Raw genomic sequence first — 14,432 nt, 5'->3', positions numbered from 1 at the left:
TTAGCAGCCTATAGCCAGTGAATGAAAATAGCTGCCAAAGGATGCTGCCTCTAGGGCAGTATATATCAAACAATAATTAATATTCAAACGAAAGCCCAGTTCAAACTTGGCAGCTTTGTAATGCAATGCATCCACGTTTAGAATGCACAGATGAACCAGCTCCAAATACAGCTTATTAGCATGCTTATTGATGGAGACAGGTTGAAAACATTAGTCAATTTTACCATTTGAAGTTGGCAGTGAGGATGATACTGGATGCCTTGAATGTAGGTGTTGTGTGAATTCCAGTACAGCTCCCTATGGCCAGTGGGAATGAAATCTATTGAGGATAGTCATTAGCTGTGTCAGATCCACTGCAGTAAATAGGAACCCACCTAAGACAAAGTGGCATAATTGTTCAAATACAGCGCACTTTAAATTGAACCAGAAAATCCACAGGAAAGGAAATGGGAATTCAAACCATTTATGAATGTCCTGAAGAATCTGGAATCTAGCACGTTATCCAGAGGATTTTAGTAAATGGATAATGGAGTCCATTCTTTCTAATAAACACTACCACCGAGCCTTCCTGGGTCCAAGATAGAACCTGTTCATGTTGCATTTACCTATCTTACTCTGTAGGTTGCCTTAATGGTTTTTAAGTTACTACCACTAACTTGTTGCTGAGGGCTTTTCTTCTATGTTTTTTATTTATTTTTTTTTTTTTCTCCCCTCCTACCTCAGGGCCAGTGATAGACAGAGCTCCCTGGATTCTGACATCAAGATGCTGCAGACCTCTCTGAAGGAAATGGAGGGCTTTCTTAAGTGGCTGCAAGAGGCAGAGACCACAGGGAATGTGCTGGCTGATGCCTCACAGAGGGATAGTCTTTCACAAGACAGTGTCCGTGTCAAAGAGCTGAGAAATCAAGTGGAGGTAAGGAAAAGTTCCTGTCACACACAGAGCTGGGTTTCTTTTCTTGTCTGTGTGCATTTAAGCCCCATCTGCCTCAGCTGGTGAATTCTACAGTCTACTGTACTTGTTAGTAAAGATGTTTTAAAGTGTTCTCCAGAAATACATTTTTTATTCACCTCCCAGAATAACAAGTGCAAGTTTCTTGTAACATACTGTCAGTTTTCATTAGTACTGCTAGTATTTTGTTCCTCTTTGAATAATGAATGTATTTTCTTAGTGTTTTTTTTTTTTAGTGTTATTAGTATAACATTGGTTTGTACATTGGTTGTCTTAAAGCATAAAAATATCTAAATTCTCATTTCATAGCTATTTTCTGAATCTTTTGCATATATTAAGTAGGGCTAATCTGTAAATTTGATTAAGCCAGATAGCTGAGTTTCTTTTTTTGGAAACACGATACTTACTGCAAACCTTAAGGTCTAAAGTTGATAAGGATAGATCAGTTATAATGCAATTTCTTGTTTTAATGTAAAATCTGATGATAGGGGTTTATCAATAAGTAATTATATATAAGTAATTATATATGTATATATATATATATATATATATATATATATATATATATATATATATATATATATATATATATATATGTGTGTGTGTGTGTGTGTGTGTGTATATATATATATATATATATATATATATATATCGTATATTTGGCAATAGAAGACTTGTGTATCAAAATAGAATTTCTTTACTCAAAAACAGTTTTGGAATTACTATTGAACTTTCCTTTGTAATTCATTTGGCTCATCACTAGTTTTATTGGTTTTTTTTTTTTTTTTTTTTTTGCTGTTTTTCCTGCCTCTCAACCCTATTGCACTGACAGAAAATGCGATTTTTGAGATTCCTGCTTAGTTGTATTGATATACAGAACCAAGTCCCAAATAGCTTTGCGGCCTATTAAAATAAGTATTTATTCACATACTGCTTAGGAATCTCAAAGTGCTTTACAAAGCGATTGATAAAACAAGATGCAGTTGCACACTCGATTTTTGTTCACCGTCATTGGCCATATCGCTGTGAGCAGGTAAAGTATTGGTACAAATGTGTTTTTTGAGCTGGGCAGAGCGCAAGAACTGCACCTGGAAGTGTGTAGTGGCTGAAGCAGTCTCCTCCTTTAGGATTGTGTTTGCTTTTTCTTGGGACCAGCATTCTACACTATTCCTAATAAACTTCTCTCAGGGCTTGGGGATTGAACCCACAACCTTCTAGTGTGAAGGGCCTGAGGAAATATGCAGAAACGCAAGAGACCATTATACTGCCAACAGTCATATACTGTGCTGGTAAGAACATTAAACCACTAGCATCTAATGATAGTAGACAGAAGGATAGTTAAGTGGCCCTCACTCTAGGAGGTATAACCCGATTGAACCTGGGTGTCCTGAGTTGATCTGTTAAATGCTATATAAGGCTGTGTGGTCTGTGGTTAAAGATAAGGGCTTGTAAGCAGTTCAATCCCAGCTGCCTCACTATGTGACCCTGAGTAAGTCACTTAACCTCCTTGTGCTCCGTGTTTTGGGTTAGATGATATTGTAAGTGACTCTGCAGCTGATGCATAGTTCACACACCCTAGTCTGTGGAAGATGCCTTGGACAAAGTGTCTGCTAAATAAACAAATATAATATTGGACGATTATTGTGTGTCAAGGTTCTAAAGATTTCTTGTTGATGTATAGGATAATGGCAACTTGATTGGCCAAGCTAGTCTGTGAGGTTTATAATAATGTTTTTGATACTGCTTTTTCACGACCGCATGTAACTAATCAGTCAGCAAAACAGTTGACTTTCTGATTGGCAGTGGCAGTAATACAGTAGCATTAAGCTGCATACCCAACTTTATCAACACACATTTTATAAATGCTTTATTTAATAGATATTGTGTACTAAATGAAGAGCAGATAGATTTGGTTTCAGCCAGAAGCTTGACACAATATTGTTGTTAGCTATTAACTACAAATAAGACTTAGTGTTCACTCGATTGTTTGTGTCATTGTACTTTTCAACAGTGAGCGAGTACATATTGAATGTGGAACAGTTTCATTTGTGTAAACATTGAATTCCCTTCTCGGGGCCTTTTAATCCTGTGTCACACCTACTGATTTTACTGTCATCTCATAAAGTAGAGTAAATTTATCAGCTCCTGAAGGTTACAACATGTTGTGCTGTGTTATTGAAGGAATTCTGCAATTGTTTTAGTTTTTCATAGTTTGCTGCCGATTTTGTTAGGCAGCCAATTTATAAATACTTTTTGGAGTCATTTGAAAGTCTGTTTTTATCACTCCTGTAAACCGAAGAACAATCAGTTAATTGGAATGTTCTGCTGCACGAAATTATTGAGGTCATAATGTTTATTTTAATTGAAGGTGTATTGAATTGCACAACAGATGCTTTTTGGACTTCTGATATTGGATCCTTTTTGGATTACTCACATTTAATATATATTTGTAAATGTTTCATATATATATAATATATAGAATAAATCAAAGCAACATTAAAATGTTACAATTTTCCTGTAAATTTATGTAGTAATTTTTTTTTAAAATGAAGATCTTCAGACTTGTCTCTTAAACAGCTTTTTTTAGTTATGTATGGGTCTTCCACTCAACGTATTTAATTTGGTAGTGATGCTGCATGTATATGTAAATTATCTATTTTTTCCCCCTCTCTGTGGACAGCTAGTGCAGTCAGAGCTGAAAACCCCTCTTGCCAAGATTTATAGCACACACACTCACTCTGCTACTGTGTCAGAGCTGTATTTAGTTCGAGAGACGTTGAGATGCACACACACACGCATCATCCTTTCCAGCAAGAGGAGATGAGATTAAATGCCATCCTATCTTTTAGTGTAAATCCCAGGTGCCAGGGATGAATTCCGGTGATACGCTGAAGTCAGTTTCCCATGGGACCACTCCTTTGTTGCTGCAGCCTTCATGTTTCAATTAATAGCCTTCCCCCGCTGTTGAGCTCACTCTTGTGTTGTGGTAGTAGCAGCAGCAGCAGCTTATCTTTCATCAGCTCAACTTCTTGCCTCCTTCACTGCTCCGGCAGCACCTACATGTTCAGAGTTTGGGACATCACTGAATTTTCTTAAAATACGGTGACCTCTGCTGACCCTACTTACAAGACATTAAGCTTGGCAGGTGTTTCACTCTGAGGCTTTTTCAGTAAGGTTAGATGCAAGCATGTTCAGAGAACAGACCAATCCTCATCTTGTGACCACAAGGAAATTAGTGCGGCTTTTCATTTTATAATGCAAATTCCACGAAGCTTCCTGAAGTGTGGCAAACTTAAAATGATGGCTGTGGTGAGGACATCCCTGCAGAAAGTTGTTGTCTTCTTGCATCGCTTGCAGAGGATGGCTATCTCTTCCCCGCGCTATCAGAAGCTTTGTAAGGTGAGTGTGCAGCTGGAAACTTTTTTTTTGTAATTCTGTAATTTTTTTTTTTTTTTATAGTGGAATCCATAATCGATGCTTAGTTTGAACACTTTTTTTTTTCTTTGTGGTTAGCATGTCTTTTGATCCGTTTAAGTATTTATAAATGTTTCAGAACACATTTTAACTTAAGTGTAACAGCTGTGATGACACATTCCAGTTTAATTAAATCTGGACTTGCATCCATGGCCTAATCATACTAAACATTTTATGCTTGTTATGATTTGGAGTGACTAAATGAAAATCTGAAGTGTGTGTGTGTGTGCATACAAAATGAATGATTGTTCTCCATCTGGAACTTTTTCCACCAGTTGTTTTAAATATATGAAGATGAAGCGGGGCGGGGATAGGGGATCGAGCAAGTGCTATTCATGCTTCAGGTCTGCAGTCATTCTTTATTCATTTAGCATTGCTAGGCAGCCTTACATCTCTTCTGTGATGGATCATTTCAGACTAACATAGATGAATGCTGTTTTCTGATAGCTTTCCTTAAACTTGACAGTGTAAGAATTGGTTTTGCTTGCAGCCATGTGGCACTGTCATTTGAAATGTGTTCCATAAATAGTTATTGTTTCGACCTGTATGTGTCTAACTTTGAGAGGGGAAATACCTATCTATATGCTACAGTGTTTGTAAGCCACAGTGTTTGTACAACAGTACTACAGTTTTCAATTGAAATATGCAATTACTTTCACTTATAATTGTTTCTGTAAGCAGATGCCTTAATATGCTGTCTTGATTTGACCACCCACCTACATGAACAGATTATTTTAAAAAACAAAAAAAATTCCCACACTTAGTAAATGTTTACAATTTCTGTGAATGTCTGGTGTAGTAGTAATAATAATAATGATAAATAATGCCACACATCTGCATAATATAACTCTCTGCCGTCTGCACTTAAGAATGAATGGGATTGCCATGCATAAAACTACGTCTATACGTTAATGGTTAAATCATTGCCTTACAAATAACTTTCAGTTCAGCAGGGAATTTCCAGAACTGCTTTCGCTGTCATAGGTTAAGCAAACCTGTGCTTTGTCAATCCTCTCATAATGCTCAATAATATTACAATATTATGCTGCTGTTGATTGTGTTGTATGCAAATCAGAACTTGTAGGGGAATCCAATCAATATGAACAATAGAAAATTAACACTCTAGGTCATGGTTGTTTAAGGAGCTGATTTAATATCTTTAGTCCCACATATTTAAAGAGCCACTAATTGGTATTTGTATTTCACAGAGCCCCGAGCACTATATTTCTGTTTAACTGTAGCCCTAAGAGATGAAGGGTAAGAGCATCTCTAGGGATCCATTCTGATGTTCCCCATCATTAAAGAAAGCAGAGTGACAATAAGACTGTTTTGAATCCCATTTCATGCCCAATACTTTTACTGAGAATGAAGTAGGCAAAAGCACAACCTGATGTATTTGCATGAGACAGTATAGATCAGGAATAAAAAAATAAAATCTCATAATCATATAAATAAACACTGTATGCTTTGCTTGATGACGCTCGTAGAGACGAAGTTGGCCGTACTCAGAAATCTCTTCTTTAAGAATAGTATACATCGGATTCCTCCTTACATTTTGTTTAAAAAACGTTTTATTAATATTGAAACAAAACAAAACAAAAAAACGTGTTTCAACAGTGTGCCTTCATCAGATGTTGCAGCGATTGCCAATTAAAAAAACTGCTTCATCGTACATGACACCAATCAATCCAGTAGTTAAACCATTAATTAGATAATATCCATATGCATTATTTAACGTTGTAGAAGACAATGCTCACCTATCATAGCATTAATTAATTAAAGGTTTTAAAATCAATTGTTAATGCATACATAGTGTAATTATACAATAAATAAACTCAAAAACTAATATATTAAAACACTTCTAGAATAGACTTATATATACAGATCATATTACACTGTTAAGTTAAACAGTTATTTAATACTAAAAATTGGAAGACATTGAAACTTGATTCTCAACCATGGCCACCTGAAGGTTCATGCTGCCAGAATGATGCTTTCAGAATGATGATGCATAAGCAAAACATCTCCCAGGATGAAGGGCAATTTAATTTCTCTGTTTCTTTGCACAACCTAGCTCATAGTATTCAAGAGGTCACAGTTTTCTGCATTGAAAGGGAACAAGCTCTTAAAGAATTTGTTCTAAAAGCATGCTTGTCTCCATACGCTGTTATTCTTTATTGGGTATTTAGTATGCAGGCAGTGCTGCAGTTGCGTTTGTTAAACAGAAATATGTTTGGCATGTTTGATTTGACTGCTGACGTACAACATCAGTGAGTGATTGTTACCAAAAAAAAAAAAAATAAAAAAAAAAAACCAAAACTCAGCAGCCTAATCAACAAGTGATTTTTTTCTAATGAATTCTCACCTGGAAAATCAGTTGCCTACATTTTTTTTAATTTTTATTAATGAATGGTTGACATAACCAGCTAGTTCAAAATCATTCAACGCTACCCTTGCAGTGGGTACAAATGTTAACCTTTTCACTGTTGGAAGCTGTAAAAAAAATTAAGTTGTAATAGTATGTATAACTAGATTACAGACTACTATGTTTTTGTAAGTGTCTCACTTCCCTTCAATCAACAACAATCTTCTTAAATGTTAAATATCACAGTTAAATATAAGTGATGTGGCATCAAATGGAATGTAAATAAAAATAGTTGGTTTATAAAAAAAAAAAAAAAAGGCTTGACATCTGTGATGAGGAGTTGTGCATTTTCTTTCTCTCCAGTCTCCAGTACAAATGCAATCATAATGACACGTAAAGGACAAATGAACATGTAACTGGGAATGGTACAACTTAAGGCAGTTGTCTGGAAAGGCTTGGAAAATTAAAGCCAGCTGGTGTGTATAATACATAATAATAAAAAAAAATATATACAGTACTGTGCAAAAGTTTTAGGCAGGTGTGAATAAATGCTATAAAGTAAGAATGCTTTCAAAAATAGATATGTTAATAGATTATATTTATCAATTAACAAAATGCAAAGCGAGTGAACAGAAGAAAAATCTACATCAAATCAATATTTGGTGTGACCACCCTTTGCCTTCAAAACAGCATCAATTCTTCTAGGTACACTTGCACACAGTTTTTGAAGGAACTCGGTGGATAGGTTGGCCCAAACATCTTGAAGAACTAACCACAGATCTTCTGTGGATTTAGGCAGCCTCAGTTGCTTCATGTAATCCCAGATAGACTCTGATGTTGAGATCAGGGCTCTGTGGGGGCCATACCATCACTTCCAGGACTCCTTGTTCTTTACGCTGAAGATAGTTCTTAATGACTTTCGCTGTATGTTTGGGGTCGTTGTCATGCTGCAGAGTAAATTTGGGGCCAATCGGATGCCTCCCTGATGGTATTGCATGAGGGATAAGTATCTGCCTGTACTTCTCAGCATTGAGGAGACCACTAATACTGACCAAATCCCCAACTCCATTTGCAGAAATGCAGCCCCAAACTTTCAAGGAACCTCCACCATGCTTCACTGTTGCCTGCAGACACTCATTCTTGTACCGCTGTCCAGCCCTTCGGTGAACAAACGGCCTTCTGCTACAGCCATATATTTCAAATTTTGACTCATCAGTCCAGAGCACCTGCTGCCATTTTTCTGCACCCCAGTTCCTGTGTTTTCGTGCATAGTTGAGCCACTTGGCCTTGTTTCCACGTCGGAGATATGGCTTTTTGGCCGTCTTCCATGAAGGCCACTTCTGACCAGACTTCTCCGGACAGTAGATGGGTGTACCAGGGTCCCACTGTTTTCTGCCAATTCTGAGCTGATGGCATTGCTGGACATCTTCCGATTGCAAAGGGAAGTAAACATGACGTGTCTTTCATCTGCTGCAGTAAGTTTCCTTGGCCGACCACTGCGTCTGCGGTCCTCAACGTTGACCGTTTCTTTGTACTTCTTCAAAAGAGCTTGGACAGCACATCTGGAAACCGCTGTCTGCCTTGAAATTTCTGCTTGGGAGAGACCTTGCTGATGCAGTATAACTACCTTGTGTCTTGTTGCTGTGCTCAGTCTTGCCATGGTGTATGACTTTTGACAGTAAACTGTCTTCAGCAACCTCACCTTGTTAGCTGAGTTTGGCTGTTCCTCACCCAGTTTTATTCCTCCTACACAGCTGTTTCTGTTTCAGTTAATTATTGTGTTTCAGCCTACATATTGAATTGATGATCATTAGCACCTGTTTGGTATAATTGTTTAATCATACACCTGACTATATGCCTACAAAATCCCTGACTTTGTGCAAGTGTACCTAGAAGAATTAATGCCATTTTGAAGGCAAAGGGTGGTCACACCAAATATGGATTTGATGTAGATTTTTCTTCTGTTCACTCAGTTTGCATTTTAATTAATAAATATAATCTATTAACATGTCTACTTTCATTACTTTCTTACTTTACAGTATTTTTTCACACCTGCCTAAAACTTTTGCACAGTACTGTATGCGAATATCTCTCTCTCTCTCTCTCTCTCTCTCTCTCTCTCTCTCTCTCTCTCTCTCTCTCTCTCTCTCTCTATATATATATATATATATATATATATATATAATATATATATATATATATATATATATATACCGTGCCTTGCAAAAGTATTCAGACCCCTGACCAATTCTCTCATATTACTGAATTACAAAATGGTACATTGAAATTTCGTTCTGTTCGATATTTTATTTTAAAACACTTAAACTCAAAATCAATAATTGTAAGGTGACATTGGTTTTATGTTGGGAAATATTTTTAAGAAAAATAAAAAACTGAAATATCTTGCTTGCATAAGTATTCAACCCCCACAAATTAATATTTGGTAGAGCCACCTTTCGCTGCAATAACAGCTTTAAGTCTTTTGGGGTAAGTATGTACCAGCTTTGCACACAGTGTCAGAGTGATTTTGGCCCATTCTTCTTGGCAGGTTTGCTCCAGGTTGTTCAGGTTGGTTGGACGACACTTGCGGACCGCAATTTTCAAATAGTGCCACAGATTCTCAATGGGATTGAGATCAGGACTTTGACTGGGCCACTGTAGGGCATTCACCTTTTTGTTCTTGAGCCACTCCAGTGTTGCTTTGGCCTTATGCTTGGGATCATTATCCTGCTGAAAGGTGAATTTCCTCCCAAGCTTCAGTTTTTTAGCGGACTGAAGCAGATTCTCTTGCAGTATTTTCCTGTATTTTGCTCCATCCATTCTTCCTTCCATTGTAACAAGATGCCCAGTCCCTGCTGATGAGAAGCATCCCCACAGCATGTTGCTGCCACCACCATACTTCACTGTAGGGATGGTGTGTCTTGAGGCATGGGCAGTGTTAGGTTTGCACTACACATAGCGCTTTGAGTTTTGGCCAAAAAGCTCTATCTTGGTCTCATCTGACCACAAAACCTTTTCCCACATCGCAGCTGGGTCACTCTCATGCTTTCCTGGCAAACTCCAGAAGTGCTTTCAGATGGTACTATTTGACTAACGGCTTCTTTCTTGCCACCCTCCCATACAGGCCAGTGTTATGCAGAGCTCTTGATATGGTTGACTGGTGCACCATTACTCCACTCCCAGCCACTGAACTCTGTAGCTCCTTCAAAGTGATTGTTGGCCTCTGTGGCTTCTCTCACAAGTCTCCTTCTTGTTTGAGCGCTGAGTTTTGAGGGACGGCCTTTTCTTGGCAGTGCCTGGGTGGTGTGATGCAGCTTCCACTTCCTCATTATTGATCCAACTGTGCTCACTGGGATATCCAAACACTTGGATATTATTTTGTACCCTTTCCCTAATCTATGCATTTGTATTACTTTATCTCTAACTTTTGTAGAATGCTCTTTGGTCTTCATTTTCCTTCAGATTCACAGCCTTACCAATGATCCTTCAACAGTGGGGTTTTTATCCAGAAAATGTGACAGCAACTTTAATGGTTCACAGGTGGAGGCCAATGGTAAGGTAATTGTGTCCTCGTTAGGGCAATTTCTTTCATCGGTGCAAACTGGGAGCTTCCACAGCACAGGGGTTGAATACTTATGCAAGCAAGATATTTCAGTTTTTTATTTTTCTTAAAAATATTTCCCAACATAAAACCAATGTCACCTTACAATAATTGATTCTGAGTTTCAGTGTTTAAAAATAAAATATCAAACAGAATGAAATTTCAATGTACCATTTGTAATTCAGTAATATGAGAGAATTGGTCAGGGGTCTGAATACTTTTGCAAGGCACTGTATGTGTGTGTGTGTGTGTGTGTGTGTGTGTGTGTGTGTGTATATATATATATATATATATATATATATATATATATATATATATATATATATATATATATGTGTGTGTGTGTGTGTGTGTATATGTATATATATATATATATATATATATATATATATATATATATATATGTGTGTGTGTATATATATATATATATATATATATATATATTTTTATTAATTTTTTTGTTAATTTTTTTTTATTGAAATCCTCCTATCTTAATTTGGGACTGGTGTTGATTGATTTGACAGATTGATGATGATACAGATTAGATACAGCTGAAGCAACCAGTGTGCAGCAAAACAGATAGCTCTCTATATGTTTGTTAAGACAGACTACTGTTATAGGTTATTCTGTCGTGGCACCTCTTTAAGCCAGAGTGGTGATGGTAACGCCTAGCCTTTTCAGGGCAGTATAAGTAAGAATTAATTGAGGGGAGTCCAATGAATGCTTGAAAGAACTGGTTGGGTTGTTTAATCAGTTACGTTATGTTGCTATGTGACGGGGTACACCCCGCCTCTATGTTTATTTTTGTATTATTTTTATTATTTAAATGTATTTTATGTTAAAAACTAAGAGGTATTATTTCTTACCTAGTCAGATTAACTCCACACTCCCGAGTGAACTCCCAGTCTCCATGTAGCTTGGGTCAGGGGAACAAACAGATTTCTTTCCCAGGGATCCTTCAAATAGTCCTTGTTAGCGCCAGAATATTGTCCCATCTCTATAAAAATCCACCCCTGTTTAGTAACATTGTCCAGTTTTCTTCTGCTTAGCTTGGGTACGGACTTGTATTTAGACAAACCACAGGACTTACCAGAACGAGGTATAAGAGGTGAAGGAGTCCCACCACCTTGTGTCAGTGCGCTGGACATGTCGACACACACAAAACACAAATCTCTACCACAATACGGTGAGAGCAATGACCCACACTGAGAACAGACAGAGGCCATGTGTGCAGTAAAGATGAAAAACAAAAGTGATAAAAAAGCTAATAAAGAGAAAACCAGAGTACACTTTTTTATTTTTTATTAGTTCAATTTCTACTAATTGTGGCAGTCAAAATGTATGTTGTAGTTTATGTTTCAGATTAAATTATACCAACTAAAAGGAAATAGGATGATATGTGCATGGCCCATAGGCTGTGCTTCTTTACTTAATGTTGCTTACAAAAGGCCCTTTAAGTATCCTACACACCAGACTAAGGAATAGGCAGTACAGTAAATGTTTAGTTGTGAGAATTTGTCAAATAGATATAACTCAGAAACAGCAGCCACAGAAAAAAATAAGTAAAGCAAATGCTCAGTTGGTACCCAGTGTTTTTATGCTATTGCTATTTAAATACAGCACATTGCGTATTTAAATACCAATGAGATTTTTCTCATGTTAAGTGAGTTGGTGAAGCATTAATCAGAGATGAGGTTTAATCAGATAGGGGATTAAGAAGATATTCAGGACATACAGCCTTTTACAGGCATGTTAACTTGGGGTTTCACTGCTGGACTTGAAATATTGCCGGAGGAGACATTCTTATTCTGACACTTCTATTAGCCACAATATTACACACCACCATGAGGCTAATCAAAGAAGATTTTTTTGCATTCTTACTGGAGAAGACTGTAACACTTGTGTCATTTTTCACTTGTGTGTTTGGAATGCAAATTAACCTAGTCCAGTGAAGTATGAGGAACTGATCAGAAAGATAAGTAATAAAATTATGGAGTCATGCCACAGCAAAAGGTAACTAAAGCAGGTGAAGATTAGCATGAGACCAGAGGGATCATGTCGGTGTTATAATAAGGGATCAATGCTGCGGGAGGCTGTGGCAAAGTGCCCGCCCCTGTGTGTATTTTGTGCTGTGTGTTAATGTTGGTGTATAGTCATTGGTACACAGGATATAAACACTCGTGTTTCACAGACCCGTTTAAATCCTATGTACCAATGACTATACACCAACATTAACACACAACACAAAATACACACAGGGGCGGGCACTTTGCCACAGAGGCAAATGTGCAATTCTTACGATATTATTTAAATATTAGTCTTGTGATATTTTTCCATGACCTAAAAAAGCTCAGTCTATACCATACATTTTCTAAGAAATGTGTTTCCATAATTCAGGAACTCTTAAGTGCTCAGCTTCTTGGCTGATTTCAGACTTACAGAAATACAAAAAGAAATATTACCACAGAGTCTGTTATTTTGTTTAAACATTTCTATTTCCTCTACACTGCTGTCACATATAAACCTTGTATTTTCAAGGTTTGCATGTGATGTTGGTCTGTTTTCTGACACAGACCCAACCCATATTTTTTACTTGGATATAAATAGCTGATATTAAAATTCATCCTTGATTAACAGTGTCCTTTCAACAAAACATTCTAGCGACACATTCATAAACACATTCCACTGTGCAACGCAAGATTGCTTTCTTCTAAATAATAACTCAGTTACTTATTTTTATTATTACTACTACATTTGATGGAAAGCTTTAGATGGCATTGTGCAGCAACCTCTTTCAGTTTATAGCAGGATGACATTTTATCTTAGACACATCCCTTATTCTCTTCATTCCTTTAGTGAGTTCATCTCCCAGGATTCTGGTACAGTGCCTGCTGCTTTCTCCTCAATATTCTACAAGTATCCTTGCTTGTCACGTCTTATTTAAAAAAGCGTTTCCTCTAGTTCCTTTAACGGGTTACTTTTATTATTTTTTTTGTTTGTTTTTGCCAGACCCCCCTATCTAAAGCTTAGTTTTAGTTTTTCAGTTTTCTTATTTTTTTCAATTTGACCTGTCGTTATCCCAGGGGTAAGTCATTCCGTTCTTGGAGTGCCATTCCTGTCCAGGTTTAAAAAGTATAATTAAAAGTTGAAGTGCTTCTGGACCTGCTTGGGGTAATTTGAATCAATTTTAATAATTAAGGACATGGTAGGACTTGGATTTAAAGTCCCCTGCTCTGTGTGCTTTAAGTGTAGCTGGTAGGCAATGAAAATTGATGTAGAAGGGGTGAAAAATATAATCTCCAAATACAAACATTTTAATCAGTTTATTTATAAATCCAGCAGAGTAAGGTGGTTGTTTATGTCAAGGCTGTATGTTTGACAGAGACATTGACAAGTATGTTCAATACATTCCTCATTTCGATTCTTCTAACCTTCTAACTGACATCCAACTGTGTCAAGCCGTTGCAAGGTCTTGTATCATTGTGACTTTCAAACTCTTGTTGAACGTAGACAGTTACTACATTTCATCGCCTCTTATTGGATTAAAAAATACTGATCATCCCCAAGGCCTTTAAAAGCAAATGTTGTGGATGCATATGAAAGAAACTCGCTTTAGAACTAACTCAGCAGTTTCTATTTTAGACTTTTACGCAGACTCTCTCTGGCTTTGAAAATGGCAGTTGAGGTCAGTGACTGCGCTCATGTTATTGTCTTTATTTGATTTTTGCTTTCTTTTAGTCAGGTGTGGTTTTAATTTCAAGATCGCAATTTCATTAAGGCAGTACATTAATCCATTGCAACTCCATTCCCATGGTGAGGAGGACATTAAGTGTAGGTATAGTGAAGATATGAGGTACAGCCTCCTCTGGTTGGAGAATTTCCATAAAGTCATCACTTTCTAAACTATGTTTTGATATTCATGTTAGTAAAAAAAAAATAAGTCTGTTTGAAAAAATTTAATTTTAATGAAATATCCTGCCTCCTAGATATTTCAATATTGTCAGTGTTCAAGTCTGTAAAATGTTTTGTATAGTCATGGGGTT

General features: G+C 36.9%; 1 protein-coding gene across 3 annotated transcripts in view; it reads left to right on the top strand.

The window, feature by feature from the left end:
- The window catches only part of LOC121316956 (utrophin-like), a 224,518-nt gene that overhangs the window by 89,566 nt on the left and 120,520 nt on the right, over positions 1-14,432 (top strand). For all 3 annotated transcript variants that reach the window (XM_041252376.1, XM_041252375.1, XM_041252374.1), the window contains exon 55: positions 724-913. In XM_041252376.1, coding sequence (XP_041108310.1) covers positions 724-913 — 190 coding nt within the window. The remainder of the gene's footprint in view (positions 1-723; positions 914-14,432) is intronic.

This window comes from Polyodon spathula, chromosome 6 (assembly GCF_017654505.1).
Source record: "Polyodon spathula isolate WHYD16114869_AA chromosome 6, ASM1765450v1, whole genome shotgun sequence".
Lineage (NCBI taxonomy): Eukaryota > Metazoa > Chordata > Actinopteri > Acipenseriformes > Polyodontidae > Polyodon > Polyodon spathula.
The sequence above is the reverse complement of the archived record's forward strand: the minus strand, read 5'-3'. Positions and strand labels throughout refer to the sequence as shown.